This window comes from Eleginops maclovinus, chromosome 16 (assembly GCF_036324505.1).
Source record: "Eleginops maclovinus isolate JMC-PN-2008 ecotype Puerto Natales chromosome 16, JC_Emac_rtc_rv5, whole genome shotgun sequence".
In the NCBI taxonomy this organism is placed as follows: Eukaryota; Metazoa; Chordata; class Actinopteri; order Perciformes; family Eleginopidae; genus Eleginops; species Eleginops maclovinus.
In genome coordinates, this window is record NC_086364.1 from 1,357,046 (window position 1) to 1,379,995 (window position 22,950).

Here is a 22,950-nt window from a genome sequence, read left to right on the forward strand (position 1 = left end):
TGTAGTAACATATTTTAAGAAGTAGAGGAAAATGTAAAAATCTCAGACCTTATGCAGTCTTCCAACCAAAAGAACATTCCGAAAAAAGTTGACTTTGAGGCGAGTGAACTGGAAGTTGTAAAACTCTCATGACTTGTTTTGAGGAGTCATTCCTGCACCTTTTCACAAAAACATTTTTAGGAATCTCATAGTGTGATTACATGTTTATTAATGGTGGTATAACTTCAAAATCTATTCTTTATTCAACAATTAGAAAGAAGAACAAAGTTCAGACTGTATTTCTGCTACTCTAAACCATTCACTCATGATGTTAGTCTAGAGAGCAGGCGTATTCAACTAAAATTCAACGAGGTCCGCAAGCAAAGGTCCGGAACATCAAAGTGTCTAACTGGTGTGATGAATGAGTGTGATATACATGCTGTGACCTATAGCTGTATCAACATCTGCATGTAATCAACAACTGACTGTCTCATCAAACAAACAAAGGACAACTCAAAAACAACAATATTTATTGTCCCTTGAACTACAGATATACAGAATAATACTCTAGATATTTGTAATGTTCCACTCGGGCTGCATTTAAAATAAAATAAATGAAATAGCTTTTGAAATGTGTGCGTCTTAAAAGAGCTTACTTTGAGAAAGATTAAACAAAGAGCAGCAGCAGCTGGAGGTTCCCTTCCTCTTTGTTAACGTTTCACATCTTAACAGTTTCAGCCAGTTATAGAACAGATCAGTCCGAACACATCATAACAATGGAACCGTTTTAAGGTTTGTCTTTCTGTCCCTCTTATATTCCACTCCCTCACTGACTGTCTTTAGTTCAGTGAGAGGACTGAGCTCTATCCTGTCCGGCTCAGGTGCTCATTGGTGCTCCACTCACCTCTCTCTGTCTCCCACTAACTCATCTCTCCCCTCACTCTTCTCTCTCTGTCTCCCACTAACTCGTCTCTCCCCTCACTCTTCTCTCTCTGTCTCCCACTAACTCCTCTCTCCCCTCACTCTTCTCTCTCTGTCTCCCGCTAACTCGTCTCTCCCCTCACTCTTCTCTCTCTCTCTCCCGCTAACTCATCTCTCCCCTCACTCTTCTCTCCGCCTTCTCTCTCTGTCTGCCGTTAACTCGTCTCTCCCCTCACTCTTCTCTTGGTCTTTTGTCTCCCGCTAACTCGTCTCTCCCCTCACTCTTCTCTCAGTCTTCTGTCTCCCTCTAACTGGTCTCTCCCCTCACTCTTCTCTCTCTGTCTGCCGCTAACTGGTCTTTCCCCTCACTCTTCTCTCGGTGTTTTGTCTCCCGCTAACTCGTCTCTCCCCTCACTCTTCTCTCCGCCTTCTCTCTCTGTCTGCCGTTAACTCGTCTCTCCCCTCACTCTTCTCTTGGTCTTTTGTCTCCCGCTAACTCGTCTGTCCCCTTACTCTTCTCTCAGTCTTCTGTCTCCCTCTAACTGGTCTCTCCCCTCACTCTTCTCTCTCTGTCTCCCGCTAACTCGTCTCTCCCCTCACTCTTCTCTCCGCCTTCTCTCTCTGTCTCCCGCTAACTCGTCTCTCCCCTCACTCTTCTCTCCGCCTTCTCTCTCTGTCTGCCGTTAACTCGTCTCTCCCCTCACTCTTCTCTTGGTCTTTTGTCTCCCGCTAACTCGTCTGTCCCCTCACTCTTCTCTCAGTCTTCTGTCTCCCTCTAACTGGTCTCTCCCCTCACTCTTCTCTCTCTGTCTCCCGCTAACTCGTCTCTCCCCTCACTCTTCTCTCCGCCTTCTCTCTCTGTCTCCCGCTAACTCGTCTCTCCCCTCACTCTTCTCTCCGCCTTCTCTCACTGTCTGCCGTTAACTCGTCTCTCCCCTCACTCTTCTCTTGGTCTTTTGTCTCCCGCTAACTCGTCTGTCCCCTCACTCTTCTCTCAGTCTTCTGTCTCCCTCTAACTGGTCTCTCCCCTCACTCTTCTCTTGGTCTTTTGTCTCCCGCTAACTCGTCTGTCCCCTCACTCTTCTCTCAGTCTTCTGTCTCCCTCTAACTGGTCTCTCCCCTCACTCTTCTCTCTCTGTCTGCCGTTAACTCGTCTCTCCCCTCACTCTTCTCTTGGTCTTTTGTCTCCCGCTAACTCGTATCTCCCCTCACTCTTCTCTCCGCCTTCTCTCTCTGTCTGCCGTTAACTCCCCTCTCCCCTCACTCTTCTCTCTCTGTCTCACGCTAACTCATCTCTCCCCTCATTCTTCTCTCCGCCTTCTCTCTCTGTCTCCCTGTTGGCGCCGTTTAAAATGGAATTGCCCCGTCAAAATGAAAATCCTTTATTAATGTATTGATTATAAGTCCAGGTCCGTATAGGTGAGCGTCAGGGTCCGGACCCGGACCACAGTCCGCCTGTTCGTGAACTTGGTCTAGAGTGATCAAATGCATTTTTAATTAGAAAAATTTGAAATGTGTTCTTCAGTGAACACGTTTCACTGCAGTGCATCCCTGGTAACATTACCACAAAAAATTGGCTAAGATCAATTATTAAAAACTGGGAAGTATCCAGAGTGTTGCCACAATGCTTTATAGGTTACTAGCCTGTACAGATTATTAGTCAGTGTGTGATTTAACTTTATGCGAACATTGTTATTAATATGTGGATGGATTTAGGCTAAGGTGGTAAAGCAGTTTCCAATCAATCAGAGGCTCTGTAGCCTGGCCCCTGCAGTCAACATGTCAAGGTGTCCTTAGACAAGATACTCAACCCCTCATTGCTCCAGATGCATAGCCAACGGTATATGTGAGTGTGTGTGAGTGTTCATCTCTCCTGGAGAGGAACTGGTTCTCAGTATTAATGTGTCTTAATGGGTGAATGCTGACATAATCAAGCAATTTTACAGCTGTAATCCAACAAACATGTGACTGCTGTGTCTCAAGGGGAAAAAAACAACGTCTACCAATCAGAGGGTCACTGTTTCGACCCCCAACCCCTGCAGTCAACATGACAAAATGTCATTGGGCAAGATACTTAATCCCAAATTGGCATGTCTACAGTATATAGGTGTATGTTAGTTGCTTTGGATAAAAACATCAGCTTAAAGACTTCTTTATCTAGCCATTTTATCCTGAGGAAAACTATTAATGCTCAGTTAATCATAGCTACCCCCTTTTTCTTCATCTGCTAATTGAGTTTTTATAAGACAGGTTATGTCACAAATAGGTTCCAATATTTTTTCCCTAGGATATTATAAGAGAAGCTGTCTTTGCTGGTTAAAACCAGTTACCAAATTAAACCAAGTCTGCTTCGAAAGGTCTCAGTCTGCTTTCAAGCTGTCTCTGGTGCACTTCCTTTGTCTTGTAGAAGTATACAGGCTAACATCAGATGTTCATGAGAGAAGATACGTTATTTTATTTAATCAATCCCCTAATTAATCAATCTGCTGATTGTATAACCTAAGCACAAGGCCATGTACATATTGTCAGATCCCACAAGGAGAGGGCACAGCGGGCCACCATGACCCCGGGCTTTTTAGTAAGTAAGGGCCAGTGGGATATGGTTGTATCCGACTCTGTGTACTCTGTGTGTTCATTAAGTGCATTTAAAGTGTGTGACAGTGATCCGTAGTAATACAGTGGTGAAATGATGACATATTTTTGTACACAGAAGTTAACATTGCAAGGGTTACAAAAAAGCAGTGGGATTTTTATTAGAATATGTGGCAAACACACATTCACACATTTAGGATACTTAGAAATGTTGTTCAGCAGGATAATTTCCCCGTATTAACACCATTGTTATGGTTTGTAAAGCATAAATGCAATTGCCAGTGGAAAAAAGGCTAATGTTAGGCTTTTTAAAAAACTACATAAGTTGCTTAGCTGCGCATCACCACCGCTAAGCTAAAGACGGCTAACGTTTGTTGTGATGACGTTTAGTAGTCTAATTTAGTTACTTGTAGTCAACGCAGTTTTTACTGTATGACACATAAAAGCTTCAGACATTAACTAGTGGGGTATTTACTGATGTGTTTTATGTCAGAATAAAATGTATGAATATCTTCATCTTGTTTTAACCATATTCCAGGCATATAACCAAAACGCATTTAAGAAGACGTTGACTTTGAGACGAGGCAACCAAAAGTTGTAAAATACTGACTTGTTTCGGGTTTTAGGACTCATTCCTGCACAACTCTATAACCCAAACACATTACTGTACAATACCGTTACCTTATAGCATAACAATTGTGGGGGGGTTAAGGGGACCCAAACGCAGAAAAAGGGGAAGGGATACAATATAACAAAAAGCGAGCTTTTAATAATTAAAAGCTGTTGAAAAAAAGCGACGACAAACTGACAAGGGAAAACAAGACTAAGGGTACGGTCGAATTGTCCAAAAATCAGCTCCTATCGTCTATTCCTATCTTCTATTCCTCCACCTCTGTGTGAAACGTCACAGGGTTAAGGAATAGTGGATAGGAGAACTCAAAAGGACTTAGGAAAAGAGACTGCGGTGCTTTGAGAATCTGACTGCACTTACACTATCCACCGTATTTATGATGAAGGACGTTATTAATGTGCGTCTGCTGTGGGAACTACAGTCTCTATAAAGCGGACTACTGAAAGCACATCTACTCTGCACCGTGCTCTGATGGTGTTGTTTTATGCTTTATGAACGAGGACAACAGAGAGACATATATTCTACCAAGACCAAGGTTGGAATTGAAATAAAAAAGGAAGTGAAACTTATGCATGTCACCCTCACTCTCCGGTCCACACGAATGAATCCCAATACTATGATGATATGAAATATTTTTAAATAAATACAAAATTGAATTGAATATCACAATTCAAACATGTTTTAAAAAGTTTCAGAAACCCCACACAGCTCAGTAAACACTGAACTGTGGACTTAGTTTATCATTTCAGTAAAAAAGTAAAGTTTATATTTCTCCTTTTGATTAATAAAGAGCTGAACGTTCAAAACAAAGCACTTTAGCAAGTTATGATATACGTTTTAAACTGCTTAATAAGCACCGTAACTTTCATGACGCGGTTTTCTCCATCACGATCAGTCGTTTCAGTGAACAGCCGAATGTTGTGTCATGGTAAATGATGCGACTGCAAGGCATTGTGGGACAGCACTTTCTCCTTTCCTTTCCTAAAGGAAGGTCCAGTGCTTCCTAAACTAAAGGAGGGTATAGAGGAAGTTTCAGAGCTCCTTTCCTATCATCTAGAGAATTCCAACAGCTCTTATCATGGCGGCCACTGAGGGACTTCCGGGTCATTTTGCTCCAATCAGACAGGAGGGCAAACACAGGAAGTAAAAACACAAGGAGAAATAAATGTCAAAATTAAACAGAAAACTAAATACAAAAACTAAGATAGTGACAAAGAACGCTTACAATCAATTCTTACCTTTTTTTTGTTTTTTTAAACCAATACACACAAAAATATACAGATCAGAAGCATTAAAGTGCTATATGAACGTCAGCCAGCAGAATATATTTGTTGGTCCTGTGCTGAATACTGAAGTCAGTGATAATGGGCGGACAGGAAGAGGAGTCCTCTCTTTACTTCAATGAATCAGCAAATGTGATGGATTGAAAGCTTCCCTGTGTGTGATTGAGCGTGTACAGTGGCCAAACCTTGACCATATTCCTCCACCCCCACAACTCAGTCACACACACACACACCACACACACACACACACACACACACACACACACACACACACACACACACACACACACACACACACACACACACAGCTGTAGGGTTGCCGTTAGTCACTCAGTCAGCAGTGACAGTCCAGTGTCTGCTGCCGACCAGAGGCCAACCTGTTCATCTTCTTGCCATGGCCCATCATCAAACACACTGAGTATCACTTACTGGCCTCCACAGTTTATAGTGGTAATAATACATCGCTCCTGTCAGGACAGACACACCGTCTCCGTCGTAGAGCAGGGCGTGTGGAAGGGGAATGATGAGAAGTGCTGGAGTTGTCACAGAGTCTGGATGAGAACAAATGTATTTTGTTTTATAATGAATTAAGGGAGGGGTTCTCAGATACAGTATACGTTTAACGGTGGTGGTTTTAGATCAATTTTACAGGCCCCCTCCCCATATTTTCAGTTACTTTGGCTCAAGTTATATCACAGTCTTTTCTGTAGCACTGACTCAGGTTAAAACACACTATTTGCCACAACATCACAAATTGCAGTGTTACAGGAACACTTGACTTTGTGGGCCCCCTCCCCAGAACCGCCCATGCATTTAAAGGCAAACAGTCTACCAAGCTGTTTTATAACAGCATACATCTAATGAAAACAAAGAGAGGGCAGATCTCAACCATATACAACAGTGCTGGTTAAAATGAAAATATGTAGCCTTTCTTTATGCCTTTAGGAGCTAAATTAACCAATTAGTCACATATACAGCATTAAGAGCCACAGAAAGAAACACACTGCAGAATAAAATTGCAATGAACACAGTATGAAAGGAAAACTTCATGACAGGAGTTTGACTCAAGTCAGAATGTTGAACTTGAGTCCAGGCTTTGCTTAAACTGATGATGAATCTGACTTCTGGGTAAAAGGCTAACATTAAGTGGTGACCAATATTTCCAAAAGTAATCAATCACTGCTGAACAATTAGCATTTAACCAAAATTGCAATATGGGCCTGTGACATATTCAAATCACAGGAGGAACATTCTGTGTAAATAGTATGTCAGCTTCAAGTCCCTGAAAAATGTAAAATAACATCTTTGTGTTGTCTGACTTTATCACACCGTGTTTCACATTTGTCAAAAGTGTGAATGTGTTGTTTTGTTTTATGTATTTGTTTATGTCCAGTTTGTTGAGCTGTCCGTTATATGACAGAGTTAACGTTCTGTTGTTTCTGGTATTAAAGCTCTGTTGCCAGCATATAACTCAGATGCAGTACATCACAAAGAGTTACAGTTCACTTTTCACTCTAAGATGTTACAATTTTTTTATTAAACTAATTAAATATCAATATAATCAGTCAAGGTAGAAGAAAAGAAGTTAGTATTAGGTGACTCTCGTTATCTAATAACACCGTTTTGTAATGGCAATATAACTGAACGCTTGTGTTAAATAAGTTTTTTAAACAAATGTTTTTAACAAGGTCATGTACAGAGGCTTAAAGAATAAGACAATACCAGAAAGTGTAAAAAGACAAAAATAAATGTCATACAAATACAGATCACAATACAATTTACAAAATCCATTTTCATGCTCAATTACATATTCATCTTAAAAAACAAATGTATTTATGCTTGTTTTTTTGTTTGTATGCTGTAATGAGCTTGAACATGGAGCTGCATGTCCTGTGTGCACGTGTCTGTGTCATACTGTCTGTGAGTTAGTGTGTGTGAGCTTGTAAGGATGTGAAAGGGAGGAAGTGATCCAGCAGTGTTCTCTGAGTAGATCACATGACACTGATGCTGACACTTCTCCATGCTATCGTGCAGCATGCAGCACTATGTCAGCACTACACTGTGACATAGTGCTGACACACACCAATACATCTGTCCGCAAGACTGATGAAATAAAATGAAATAAGCATGAAATATATACATTTCAGTTTGCTTTTGAAAGCATATGCACTTTTCCATAGGGTAAAAATGACCTCCAGATGTAAGGGATGTAGGCAGATGGTCTCTGTAGTGGAGCAGATGGGCCCAAAGTGAAGGAGGCAGGAAGACCTAACTATAAATACCTTCCTTTAAAAGATTTGGTCAGAGGCCATCTTTAAATTCCTAGCGGTTTTTTTTTATAAAGAAAAAAAAAAAGTGTCATGAAAATTTGTGATATATTCATTTATTTAGGTGTTGGGGAAAACATAGCACACACACACAAGACACAAACAAATATATCTTGTTCCTAATATCAGAATTTCAATATAAGTATCTAGTACATTTGACAAAAACAGATGTATTAAAGTGTTTGTGTCAGGCGTTAAGTACAGTAGAAAACTATTTTAGAGAATGACACTGAATCTCACAATCTTTATTATGGTGTGTGTGTGTGTGTGTGTGTGTGTGTGTGTGTGTGTGTGTGTGTGTGTGTGTGTGTGTGTGTGTGTGTGTGTGTGTGTGTGTGTTTTCAGGGTGGTTACGCTGCCTACAGATATGCCCAGCCTACTGCTGCCACAGCTGCTGCATACAGTGACAGGTAAGATATCAACTCTATGACACGTCAGAATATTAATTATTACCATTATCTTATATTTTAAGGACCAATCAGATATCATGACCCATAGATCGGACTATCATCAAGGTATCATTTCATCCGTGCTACACCGACTGAGTAACCCTCTCACTGAAAATCCTTTCTGATGCATGCGTTTTTACAGAAATGTTATGAACAGCAATTAAGAAACAAGAAAGTTCACTTTTTAACTCTACATCAAAACTACAGCACACCTTTATTTAACAACTACTTGAATACATTAATAGTACTGTACATAGCCTTTGCCATTCACCCTCCTGTTGTGTTCGTTTCTCCCCCATGATTTGACAGCTCTGTTTTAACTGCACTACATCAACAAAGACATTAATCATCACCACATTTTATTTAACACCCCCCCCACCCCCCAAACAATGACTCAGACTTCATGAATAACTGCAGAGAATATACAAAGAATAGACACTGAACACATTTATATTCTATGGTGGTCAAAGTTGACTAAACCACTCAAAATCCAATGAAAGTGGTGATAAGCAAGTTCATATCTTCAAATGCCTACTGTGGAGTATATCACGAGGCCTACCCCAACACCCTCCCCCTACCCACTTCAACTTTGTTTGCACGTTCGTGTGGATGGTCTGCCACACTAATTGCTGTACCAGACCAAAAACTGCGGAGTGGAAGTGAATTATCAAGGCCTGCTTCAGCAAGTCTGCTCATTGGTCTTCACTTAACCAGCTGACCTACCTTACCAGGTGCAACACTGTTTGTGTCCCTCATGGGAATATATAATATTTCCATCCAAACATTTACTACTATGATTAATATTGTTATTCAGATTTTAACAACTTCAAGGTTACATGTATTTCTATTATCTTCACTGAGGATTAGATATACCTGTGTTTAGTCTAGAAAAGGTAAAAGCGTGCGTTTGACTGCAAAGTTTGGTGTATTTACATACTGTTGCAAAAGCAGCTCATAAACATCAGATTAAAAAACTAAAAGCATGTATAATGTTTTTAGCCAAGAGATGCTGATTCTAAACCGAGGTTACAAAAAGTTATGACAGTTCCTATTTCTGTCTGGGGGAGATGGTCCCAAAGGTTGCCGATGTATTCTTACCCTGCAGCTGAATTTTTCCGCAGAGAGTGTGACTAGATGAAGTTCACTATGTTACAGGGTGGAAAGTGAATGGTAAATGGACTCTACTTATATAGCGCTTTATCCAGTCTTTGCGACCCCTGAAAGATACTACAAGTCATTCACCCAATCATACAGAGCAGTGCACCTTGCTCTAAGGAACTAACTGTCATATACATTCATTCACCGTTGGCCATTGGGAGCAACTCAGGGTTCATTATCTTGCCCAAAGACACATTGACATGTTGACTGCTCGGGCTGGGATCGAATCCACAAGACGACTGCACTACCTCGCAGCCACAGTCGCCAGTCGTTAATGTGTGTACTGATCGGTTTGGATGTTGTCCTATGTATCTCATGTGCTGTAGCATTAGCTCCAAGCCCTTTAGCTAAGCCTCACTTTTGCTAAAGGTTCTTTTATAAGTCTGGTTGCTAAATATGTATCCACACCTTAACCCTAACCCTTTTCTAATCTAACCCTGACCCTTTGCTTACCCAGACCAAGCCTTTTAGTAGCCTCACCATAACTTGCAGTTTTACAATCTTTCCATATACACCTATACTGTAGTAGATATGTGCAGACAATGTAGAATTACAACGTGTTTCCTATCAATGTCAACAAATGTATAACAGGGTCATTTTATTACACTGCAGGGTTTCCTTTCTATAACGTAGCCGTATAAATAAGAGACAACACACAATGAATATAAGTTCTGCTTATTGAACATACTGTAGGCTCCATTCACATTTGAAAGGTCACATTTGAAACAATGGTTTCTGGGGCTGAAGAGATATTTCAGGGAGTTTATCTCCCGTACGTCCGCCCCCCCCCCCCCCCCATACACACACACACTCTGCTAATAATGGATATGCTCATAACACCATTAATTATTTGTTTTAATTTAGTAGGCGCTGGTGTGTAATTTTAGTTTATAATTGCACAGAGCTACTTTTCATGCATAATTTATTTTCTGCCTCACTTTCCCAAACTTCAGATTTATTACCAGCTTGGGTTAACAGTCTTAAAGGGCAGAAATACCATCTTTCTAATTCAGGGATGTGTTGTCCAATTATTATACAGAGGGTTTTGGCTCAAGAAAATAGAGCAGCTAATATATTAGCAGACTAAGTAGGTGCACAGGAGTTACTCTTGAGAAGATGCTATCATACTAAGAAATAATGACACTGGCCATATAAACATAGGGAGACTTAAGGCAGAGCCAGGATTAGAAGTGCAGACGGTTTATGTAACTGCCTCTGTACTTATACTCAGTACTGACAGGAACAACTGATACAAAAAGGCCAATTTTGCCTGTTCTCTCTGTAACATTGTGTTAATGTTATTGTCAGGGCTTGAAGTGTGGGGGAGGGGGGGGAAGTACTCCACAATTTGGATATTAGCATGTGTATCAGTAAAACATTATTACATTGAATTACAAGGAATGTTCTTCCTACTGCTTCAGGTTTTATTTTACTGCCCTTTATGCTAATTTAACAAATTGCCCAACATATGTGAGTTAGCATCCTGCAGTTTCTATGTGCTGGGGACCTGTACTACACATTTCTAACATAAAACTTTGGGGGTACTTACCATTTCCTGGTCCACAATGCTGGCAAGCAAAGTATAGCTTTAAACAAACCCCGAACAAAGGCCTGCACGAGCCCTGCGTTAATGTTCCACCTTGGTCTGGCGTGGCATTGAAGACTTGCTTGTGGACCTGTGTGGCCCTGATGCACCCATCTGTGGGGAGGCCAACCTGGCACCATGTTGGTCATGTTCATGCCACAAGGGTCACAGATGGGGTGGGGGGGGGCAACAGCAGCTGCTCTCAGGAGGCTGAGCAGACCCAGCCAGGCTCATGTGGCACACAGAGCAATGCTGATGCAATGCAGTCACTCATGCACATTATGCTCATGTGAGCATGTTATGAGCATTCACAAATCACTACACACATGTGAATAGGCAGGCACACACACATTTTTCTGTAACAAGGTCATTTATTTTGTCACTTTAAAAATATATGAAATAAGACAAGGTAAGATTTCCTTAATTGATCCAACTTTTGGAAGTCACAGCAGCAAGTAAATAAGGCATTGCACATGTGAAAATGAGAAAGAATAGAAAATAAACAAACATAAAATACAATCTTTTTCAAAATCTAAGATAACTCAGAAATAAACAGTAAACATGTATAAATATTGACAGGGAAAGATAAACATATGTAGACTATCTGTCAAATATATACTATGAAGGGCCAATTACGGCTAACGAAATATAGAAGTGGGATGTTATGCTGTATACAGTAAATGTGCAATGCACAGCATATTAAGTTTAATACAAATCTAAAAGGATCAGTTTGAAGACACCATATACAGATGGGTGAAGAACATTTGTTGAAGGGAAAAGTGATGGAGTCCAGTTATCAAAGCAACATGAGAAACTATGGACTTTTCATAACGGTGCCTACGGAGTCACACGGAATTTCTTGCCTGACTCCAGCTTCGTAAACCAGACACGAAGCTGAGGGATCTTTTTACAATCCGTTTCTGTTTATCTTAAATTGAGATTCTTTTGAAATAAAAACAAAAAAATTCTACAAAACGACCAAGAAAACAGCAGATTTAGTTCATCATTCTGCAAGACCTTACACGTTCAGAAGACAATATTTAAGTAGCACAACTGTACCTGTTTTTCGAATGTGTCTTTGTTTCCTGTATCCAGAAAAGCTTGTGCATTAGAGCAGGTTAACAACCATTTTGTATAGCTGTTGAAAATGTTGTTTCACTGTTTATCTTCTCACCTCAGGGTCATTTTAAAAAATGCATTTGACTCAAATTGCATTTGAATTTGTGATGTACTTGCAGCTTACCACACTCTCTATCTCTCTTGCACGCGCACACACACACACGCACACACACACACACACACACACACACACACACACACACACACACACACACACACACACACACACAAAGACGCACATACACACACACACACACACAAAGACGCACATACACACACTGCTGTGATGATGGGTTAGGGCTCTGCTCTGGGAGATAAGATAGGTCAGCTGCAGTGCTGGGTAAGTGTGGGTGTTGGGGGGGCTGCATGGTGAATACCAATGTCCAAAACTAATCGGGATTAACTTCTAATCGCTTCAACCACTGGGCTGCTATGCAAATCAACTAAATTATAGGCACAGGCCCTGGCCCCTGATTGGCCCTTATCATGTCTGGGCTAGGACACAGCAGGGGGGAAGGGAGTTGGGGGGAGGGGCCTGGGGCTGGTTGTCCACAGTATGGCTGCTCTTGGAATGAACACTGCTGCAGACTATTTCTGTCTAAAAATAGAACAAGTCTTTGATTCTTTATTCTTTGATTCTTTATATTTAGTGTTTTTTTCTGTCTCTGTATCTTGGCAAACTATGGTCAGCCTGCCATGGAGTTTTCTTCGGATAATGTTTAACAGATGGTTATAGTCATGGTTCTCTATCAAGCTAAAGGGTATAATCAAACACAGAGAAAACATTTCAAATTCAACTGGAAGATTGCCATGATCTTTAACAAATTACATCATATCACACAGTTTAACTGTAGTGCACATTTACTGTTCAGTAAAAAAATAAAAGAGTGATTTCTTGCTTTTAGAAGACATGATGTTGTCCTTTTAAAGGCGCATCAAATAAGAAAACATTGATATTTCATCTGTTGGTAATAACAAGAAATAAATAATACATTTTACTTAAAAAATCAGTAAGTTAAACATTTTGCTTTTGAGTGCACACTGATTAGGGATTAGTTACCATCTTACAGTTTGAGGTATACACTGAAAAAACAGAAACAAGACTAAGGTTAGTTGAAAGTAATAATAATAAGTTGAACCTAATATTTATTATTTAAACTTATTATTATTGCTTCCAACAAAACCTAATACAGTGATGTGAAATCTGTTGACATAATACATTTAATTAAAGTCAACATTTCATTTTTTTCAGTGTAGTCAGCATATACTGAATATCTTATTTGGACTAGAAAAATTGTTTCGTTAAGGTTTGTAAGACGAAGAAGAAAGTGTAACTCACTTTCATTTCTACATATATAAATAGCAATGTATATGACAAATTATGATAAGAAAATAAATACAGAATCCACAAGTAGTTATTTGGAGTGTCCACTTGACAGCCAATCGTAATTTATTTTAACCACCCTGTTATCTCATGTATTTCAGTTACGGACGAGTATATGCTGCCGACCCCTACAACCACACACTCACTCCAGCAGCCACATACAGCGTTGGTGCCATGGTAAGACCTGCCACACATCTGTTCTGCATCCCTGCTCCTCGCAACATCATGCATTATACCACTTCCTTTTTTCATTTCGCCAAACATGTCTCTAAAATACACAATTGAGCTTAAACCTCTTGCATGTCATCTGCATGATTTACATCGAGAGCTGAACAAGCTTGAGTGGAGTAAGGCTTACTGACCAATCATTCCATTTGGTGTTTTTAGAAAATATGGCTTTGGTGGCAAAGATACATTGCAAAGCATAACAGTACATAATCACAGCTAAGTTAAGCACATAGAATTATTGTGGGCATGTCCCTCTTCTAGACTACAAACCACACATAGACTAGACAGACTCTGTTCTGTGACTAGGATGCAAATTTCAAATCAGTTATGACATCTCAAAAATATGATAGAAATGCTCCTTATTTTATGCCTATCTTACAGAATAAACATTGACCAATAATGAACCATAGCATCCAAAACAGGGTCTGGTCCCAACTATAAGTTTATCAAAGAGGCAAGCCTAATACTGTCAAATGTGGAACCACAAGGAACCCTTCATTTATGGAGTGAGTCTTCAAGTGGGGTAATAGTGTACTGTAAGCACTTTTAGATAAGTTGTTGCCTTAATATTAAAGGCTTTGAAGGTAAGGAGAGTGAATTATTCCTTTTATTCTAGATTTTTAGAGGGAAAGAAGCTAACATGTGATAAATATGAACTTGTTTCCAAGTTTTTGTCTATACACTGGCCATAGTATCAACTGGAGAGTCTGAAACCAAAGTTATGACTAATAACATGACCTAATAATAGGAAATTACAACAATCCAACCTAGAAGTGAATAGTGAACATATAGCATTACATAACGCATTTTGGCAGTGTTTTAGGTCAATTACAACAACACTGTTTTGACTGTGCGTCGCATACTTGAATTGTATCAGTTTTTAATTGCGTAGCATCTATTTATAATTTATGTAGTGTTTTTAAGAATATTGCCTTAAGAAGCCATAGATAAGCTGTTTAGAACAGGTCCAAGTACAGAATCTTGCGGAACTCCATGATATATTTAGATATTCATAGGGTTTTATTGTCTATGGTATATCATCTGATGGGGAATGGTAACAATTGCAGAGACATTTCCATTTTATTATGCAATTGGAGGAATTACTTTTGGAAAAATGTATATTTTATAGTATATTTTAGAAAAAATTGTCACTTTTACCATTGCAGTCTCTGTGCTCTGATGCACTCTAAATCCTGACTGATTAAATAAGCTATGTAAAATTCCTATGGCTGTTTTGTGACTGTGTTCTCTCTCACCCTTTTTTCTCCTGAAATAAATATAGTTATAGTTCTGTGCTGGTGCTAGTTTGTTTTGCAATTGGTTCAACTTGCATGTATGCGGTTCTCAATTACAGCCCAGCAAATTACTGGTTCCATAAGGGAACAATTTCTTGTGCTTCAAGCCGGTGGTGGAAAAAGGGTACTAAGGCTCATAGAGAAAAGGGAAGGTTTTCTATAGACAGCCGCAGAAAAAATTAAGAGACCACTCAATTTTTTTCTTGAATCTCAGTCTCTACATGTATGGCAGCCATTCCAGTGTCTGTTGAATTCCAACACAGAGAAAAATTGCCAGTAGTTTATAGAATACAATAAAAAGGGGGAAAAATCATTTAACTCAAAAGACGTACCTATAAATAATAAAACCAGAGAAACTGATAATGTTGGAATGGTCTCTTAATTTGTTCTGGGGCTGTATTAATATGTCCATTGTTGGTATATTCCTCTGGGTCAAGATTGGCTGTTTTAAAAATAAGTTTAATTAAAACCTCATAATAAGGAAAGGTTGATCAAATTTGTCTTTTAGTTAATATGCTTAATTCCACCATCTCAAGCTCCACAATCTCAATCTTTCATAATGTCTCCCTCCCCCACCCCATAATTTTTTCTTCTGTTGGTGTGCATAAGCTTTTCTGCAGCGTTGACATCTCCTCACTTAAACTTAATTGAATTTGTCTGTGCTGCTAACGGCAGTCCAAATTATACATTAATCCCGCCTGTAAAAGGTGATGAATGTCTTCATGCCTTTGCAGCCCAGTCCATGTTAGTTATTATATTTCTAATTTGGTGTATACCACCTCACCCTGCACTCCCTGGTAATGAAATAATTAGTCATTTTGATAATTAAATCCCTTGTGATGCTGCACACAGGGAGGGGGCAGGGAAGAAAGAAATGATCTGAGCGGACCGGTAAGCCGCAAACTATGTTCTCCAAACCCTCCAGCTGTTTGCCAACATAAGAAAATTGTCAGTCAAACTTCATAGATAGACCAATAATTGGAAAAAATGTTGTCTTTATGATATTGTACATACCTACGGTGTTAGCAAAGCAATAGGAAATGTGCCACAAATCGGCAGAGATGGAAGAAGAACTCAGATCTTGAACTTGAGTAAAAGTAGGAGTACCGAGTGTAGGAATACTCTGCTACAATTAATTAAGTCATGTATTAAAAATCAAACTTAAAGGTGTCCTATTATACTATATTTAAACAATATATTATAGGTATCATATCTATACAAAACTTGTCTGTGAAGTGTTTTGTTCAACATACCAAACAGATCCCCCCTCATCCCCCTCTATCTCAGCCCTGTTCCTGAAGTGCTGATTCTGTGACTGTAGCTTTAAATGAACTAGCTGCTGCTGGCCACGCCCCTTTGGAGCTGCTGCTGACCACGCCCCTTTAGAGCGTCATGATCTCTCCTCTGAAGAGAGTTTTCTACCGGGAGAATCTCAGCTAAACGCTGCCGTGATTAAACGCCATATCATGTTCCAAACCACATCCAGCATTATTTCTGAAACACTTCTCAGTGTTTACCACTAGAACAGAGGCAGTATATGTATTATATAAACAACTACTCTAAGTCCCTCCTGTAGAACACATAGACAGAGCTGCGCGAGGGGATTCAGCTCGCTACTGTATATTGCAGATGATAGGTTGGAATGTGTCACGTGAGCGGGACGTTGCCAGGAGTTCAATGTAAAGCCAGCCCACATTTCCCTTATTATGACATAAGGACAGCAAATCTGGATCAGCTCGTTTCTACCCCCGTTTATAGAGATGTGGGTAAGGAGGAAAAGAGAGAGGGTTGTATTTCTGACGCTTTGTGTCTCCTTAGACTGGGGACACATATTTATGTATAAAAGAGAGCAAAACGTGCATTTAGCATAATAGGGGACCTTTAGGAAAAATTAAAAAGTATAAGCATCGTAATCTACTTAAAGTACTAAAGGTAAATTTGTCCATTTCAGAATAATATCTCTGATATGTTTTATAATTATTGATCATTAAAGTGTTCTCAGAGCGGGTAAAGGTGCAGCTAGTTTGAATGGTAGCTGCTGAATTTACTCCAGGTAAACTAAAGTCTGATTTAAGGGTTGATCATATTTCACATCATTAATCCAAAGCTGTAAAGTAAATAAAGTGGAGTGAAAAGCACACCATTTACCCTGAATTGTAGTGGAGTAAAAGTACACAGTACCTCAAAATTGCAATTAAGTACAGTACTTGAGTAAATCTACTTAGTTACTTTATACCTCTGCGAATCATGTGAGCATTTCAAACAAGTCCATTACTAAAGATAAATGATGTTTGAGCTATCATTTGGCTCTTCAGTATGAAGGTATCTCATTTCCCTTATTTGATCTCCCCCTGCTCCTTGTTTGACCTGGAAATTGTTCCACTCTGCCATAATGAAGAATGTTCAAATTCCCTGTTTGTGCTCTGAGGATTGAGGGTTAGGCAGCGCAGACAGATCTCTGAGGAGAGATGAACGACGATCCATGAGAGCGCCTCGGAAGTCATTTACTAGACCAACACACTCCATTAATATAAATCTGAATGGACAATGCAGCTGATCAGAATGATGCAAATCACTGCCATTTTCAACAGAATCAACCAAGATTTAGGTTTGATTTTACCTGTCTGGTTTTAAAACTTTTTTCCTTGAATAATGCCCCTTGACCTGCTCTACCAAAAATCAAGAGAGCATGGTCTCTCTATGATGTTTGTACATGTGTAAGATTACAGATAAATGGAAAGGGTCTGTTCAGCTGACATCTGTCTATAAGACCCTGTTTACACCTCACATTGACATGCCTCCCCACATGTGTCTAAAATGGCTACTTGTTATTAAATCTACCTTAATAAAAATACAATTACTTTATGCAAAGACCAAATGCATTGTTGTTTTTAACTGGTAGGGCAGCAGTGCACTTCCTATATGCCAGAATTTAGAAAACAAGTCATACAAATCACTCACTGTGTTAAACACACTCTAAAGGCTGTCTTGATACAGCATACCTAGCCTACATGTGATTAATGTATTACCTTGATTAGAAATTTAAAAAACAACTGAATGCCCCTTGTCCCCTCTTGAGCTGTCCTATTTAAATATAACAGTTTTTAAAGTAAATACATCAGGAGATAACATGTATCCCTGAGAATGTTTGATCAGTTAGAACTAACTCCTACTCTGAAGAGCTTGATAAATAGCCTGGTAATGAGAGTCATAAATACAGTTTCCTCTGGACACACAGATGGTATTAACATACTCTTTCAACTGTCTTTCAGAAGCTACGCACATTTCACAATACAGTTTTTAAATTGCAGCTGCCTCAGAATCTCCATCACCTCCACCCAGTGAAACCAGCAGGATCCATCTCAAACACGTAGCTAACCCTGGTTCACATTCTGCTTCAAAACACCTTTTGACTTCAGTTTTTTTATTTCTGTTTGACTGCCCTTTTTTCATGGTTGTATTGACTGGATTTCTTTCACATAGCAGTCAGCATGTTCCCCCGGCATGAAGCGTCTTGCTGTGCTTGCTGCATGACGGTTGCCCCGGTCATTGGTCTTTTCATCTCCAATGGGTTTGCACTGGAATAACGGTAACGTAATGTTGAAACTCCAGTTGAAGAAGTGCGGGACCAAAAGGGGCTAATGAGGGTTCCTGGTGTGTGTGTTTCCATGAATATCTGTGTGTGGCTGTGCTGTGTGTGTGTGTGTGTGTGTGTGTGTGTGTGTGTGTGTGTGTGTGTGTTTCAGAACGCCTTCACCCCACTGACAGACGCGAAAACTCGGAGCCATGCCGACGATGTGGGGCTCGTGCTGTCCTCTCTCCAGGCTAGTATATATCGGGGAGGCTACAGCCGCTTCGCACCCTATTAGCAACACCTCCAACCTACACCCAACCTTCCAACAGGACAGAAAGAAAGTGTGTGAGTGTGTGAGCGAATGAAACGATGAGTAATCAAAGAGACGTTACTGAGGCCTGGGTATTGCAATACATGCAGTTTGTGCATCATGTCAGCGTCTTCTAAGAGAGGAAAAAAGAAAAAAGAAAACGACAGCTGATGTTTTTCATCTTATACCTCAGATATTTTGTGCTGTGTATTTTGATATTGTGGGTTTTTGATTTTTAAAGAGTTAAACCTAGATTATCAGCTGTAGAAGTTTTCCATAGAGAGCTGCTAGAGTAATGAAGAGACACAAATACAATATTTATCAGATTCAAATAGTTAGGGCTTGTATAGAACTCCAACCCTGTAAGACTCACTTGGAGTTTTTTTTATGTTTTGTTAGAGTGTTAAAGTGACTATGCTAGTCAAGTGTTGTTGTTTTTATCGTCTCAGCTTCCTTTGGCACTTCCTCTTTCAGTTCAGCTAGCTTTTTCTCCCCCTTTGGTTTGTGAGGAAGTCAAGAAGCCTTGAAAACCAGGGACAACCTCTGAGGGCGGTGTGTGAGAGAAGCTGAGAACAGCCATTATTGCTGTTTATCAAGTTACCTCGAGAACAAGCTTTATTACCTGTGACTGCAACTTTATTATCATATGCTTATGGTTCTTTTGCAAAACCAAGAAAACAATAATAATACCAAAACAAAATCCTATGTCTGCATAGTCATGGAAACTGCATGTATTGTAGCCCAATTTTTATTGAGTGCGATATGTGTTTTTGTTTGCTCACATATGAAATTGCATTGCATTTTAAAAAAGTATTTCATAATAACAAAATCCCTGTTCTTTTTTAAATATTGGCCACCAATTTTTCAATTTCCACATACTTCCTTTTTATAAAGGGCCAATTAAGATTGGGTTGTTACGTACGTTGTTTAACCTAAAAAAATATGTCAAAATCTGGCGATCAAAAGAGTGGTGCAGTCATGACACATTTTTGTAGGCTTCGACTATAACGCAATGTGATTTTCTATTGTATTTTGGAATATTGCTGACAAAAGCTCTGTAGCTAACAAACGTTTATGATACTTACATGTTTTGTTTAGCCGCATAATCTCCACGTATTACCACTTTATTATTTCTAAAGCATAAATGCACTTGCAAGAAGTGAGTAGCTAACATTAGCCTATAAAGGAACTACATCACGGTTGCATGCCGGCGCATCACCACAGCTAAGCTAAAGGTTCTGCGTCATGATATTTAATAGTCTCATTCAAACACTGGTTAGCAACCAGCGTTTTTTTGCAGATGGGTAAAAGCTTCAAACATTCAACAACTGACGTATTTTAAGTCGTAGAACAAAACGAGAAATGTGTTTCGCTTGTGTTAAACACAGACCTTATTTTGTGGAATTAGGACTCATTTTCGCAGCAGCCTTTTTTGAAATTAGGATCAACAGCTGGCAGCAAGTAAATTTGGAGCCAAGATGTTTCTATACGTGTGCGATCCAATGAAGTTCCTCTTAAGTATTTCTTAATGCTGATTAAGCATCTGATCTAATGAGATAGGATTTAGCTCAGAGTGCTAGACGGACTGATCATGCACAGATCATGCAAAAACACAGTTCTTGACTGACAAGATTACCACAACAATCACATCATCAGCTGTTATGGCTATATTGATTAGACATGCTGACAATAAATCTGGTTTAAAAGAAAGTCAAATAGAGACTTCAAATCCTTTGGTGAATGCAATGTGTTTTCATTAAAACTACATTCTTTGTTTGATATTCCAAAAATATAACACGTTTTTGTAAAAAGGGCATTTCTGCTTTTTTTATCTTGATAAAGGGGGTCATTAAGTCGTGATCACTTAATAAAAAATGCAAGTCTACAACAAGTATTGGCAGTCACAGCTGCTCTCAGCTTCCATAGATAGTCCAGGTTAGTTTAGTTTACTTGTAGGGAGAGAATGGAAAGAGTCAGCACATTATCCAGCCGGTCCTTTGCTGACTGAATCATGTGCTAATACCTTACATCACTTCCTGCCAAAGGGTCTGATGGAAATATCTGCCGTGTGTGTGTATAGTGAAGATTTTACATAGCTATTAATTACGAAATGAGAAAAAAATTGCCATGGCAACTAAACTGTTGAACTGTTCGCTGTGAGCTGCAGAAGAGTAAGGTCCTCATTAATGAACTTTGAAAATTAATTTAATATGACCAATTCGATTTACTGCTGGATTATAAGAACACAGTCAGGATCCTGGAGAAGTCAAACTTTAAATCACAGAATTTAAAGATGTATTATTTTGTGGCACTAATTCTCTTCCGTACTGAGTAGACGTAAATGTTTTTTATATAAACTTCCAATATATTCATTGGTATAATTGATGATTTTTATATTACAGAAGAGATTTAAAAAATATATATAGCAGTGGCCAAAGCCACTGTGTCTATTTTATCTCTTTGTTGATTTTGTTGCTTTTCTTTTCTTTCATTACTACATTTTAAGAGGGGTAAAGTACAGTATAATAATCCAACAATGTATTATATTTGAACTGTGCAGTGAAGATGTTCTCTTATATGAAATACACAATGGTATAATGTTTTAGATTTAGAAGAGTAGATCAGTTGTTAGGGCGAGCTATCTCATTTTCTATCGAATCATATTCTGATTTTTATTAACTCTTTACAAATGATGTAACCACAATGTAGATTCTCAAAGTCATCGATTTTTTTTTGTCAACTGTACCATTTTGCACACGTCATTTTCAGATAAAACTGAGACAAATCAGTGCTGTCATTTTTCTTAACTTCTTTCAATTCTGTAATGTCTTTCTCTTTTCTCTCATGTCCTTCTTAATATGACATCCTTTCTGTTATTTTCTAGAACTCAACCTTTGCTCTTTGAAAATTAACTGTTTGAATATTATAATACTAAATAAATATGAGAATTTGTGAACAGGCTAATCTACAGTACGATGTAAATAGAAGTTAATGGAATAATCTGTAGTGTATTTGAAAAGCACTACATGTATCAGGACTCTGATACAGCTGCACTGCAAGCCAGCCTACGGGCCGCTTCCTGTGCCACATTCTGTTTACAACTATTCCCAATAAGTGGTGTTGTTACATATCTCCCTTTTTGTATTTATAACACATTAGATAGGAAAAACTCTCAGATGCATCACATAAAGAAGGCAGCAGTCAGAGCCTCGATGGTTCAAATCCCCCCCGTGTCTGTCAGGAACAGGACCACTCGTAGTCCTCACTATGCTGAATGTCTGACTCCGCAACTACTTTATACAGGCTCTGCTTCCAGTAGGTGTTGTGGTTCAAAACAAGGCTTCCTACCCAGTCATTGTATGTGCATGTATTATGGTTCTTCCACTAATCAATAACCATCAATAAAGTTTTCTTTTCTCAATTTGTTCCAGTCTGTTTGATTTTTTTCTCAAAGAAAAATGAACACGTGTGAATGTGGTGTTATTACTGTGCAATGAAGGGATAGGGAGGCACTGGCTATTCTGAGAGCCAGTTACAATATTTGATAGTGTAAAAATAACGGAAACATTACATGATATAATTCACTGTTTCCCGACGAACCAGATTTAGAACTTCCGGTTGTACCAGTGTTGTTGTTTTTAGCCTCAGTTAGCATGTTGCTAATATTGTATCGTATATATGAGTAGAGGGAGAATGAGGCGTGGAGTTACATACTAAACACACCGCCTCTACCTCTCACTCATGGATGCTGCAATAATACTCTTACATGTTTAATAACAATAAACCTCAGAACAATTGCACAATAGAATATCATGAGGAAGCGTCATGACTACGCCAACAGATGGCGACAGTGACTTCATAAGAGGGCTAAGCAGAACGTGCCATGGACCCGCCTCCGACGACATCAGCCAATACAAGAAGACAGAAGAAGAGGACGAAGTCAGATGTACCAAAGACCCGCCACGTTGCTACTAACCAATAAGAGACGACAAGACCGGAAGGACCTTAGAGTAGAAAAAAAAACTTGAAAAGTTTGAGATCAGCCCTTCTTCATACGACACTGTAGACAGATAACCACTCCAGAGAGGATAGTGGACCAGTTAAATAGGAGAAGG

The 22,950-nt window shown here is 39.3% G+C and overlaps 1 protein-coding gene across 9 annotated transcripts in view; it reads left to right on the forward strand.

Annotated features, from left to right (window-relative positions):
- rbfox1 (RNA binding fox-1 homolog 1) overlaps positions 1-22,256 on the forward strand; it is a 341,491-nt gene extending 319,235 nt beyond the window's left edge. For 5 of the 9 annotated variants that reach the window (XM_063904620.1, XM_063904622.1, XM_063904623.1 and 2 more), the window contains 3 exons: positions 8,079-8,143; positions 13,530-13,605; positions 18,720-22,256. In XM_063904620.1, coding sequence (XP_063760690.1) covers positions 8,079-8,143; positions 13,530-13,605; positions 18,720-18,890 — 312 coding nt within the window. In that variant the 3' untranslated portion in view covers positions 18,891-22,256. Of the gene's footprint in view, positions 1-8,078; positions 8,144-13,529; positions 13,606-18,697 lie in introns of all 9 variants that reach the window. The other 4 variants (XM_063904618.1, XM_063904625.1, XM_063904624.1 and 1 more) reach the window with 2 other exon arrangements.
- Positions 22,257-22,950: the final 694 nt, after the last annotated feature.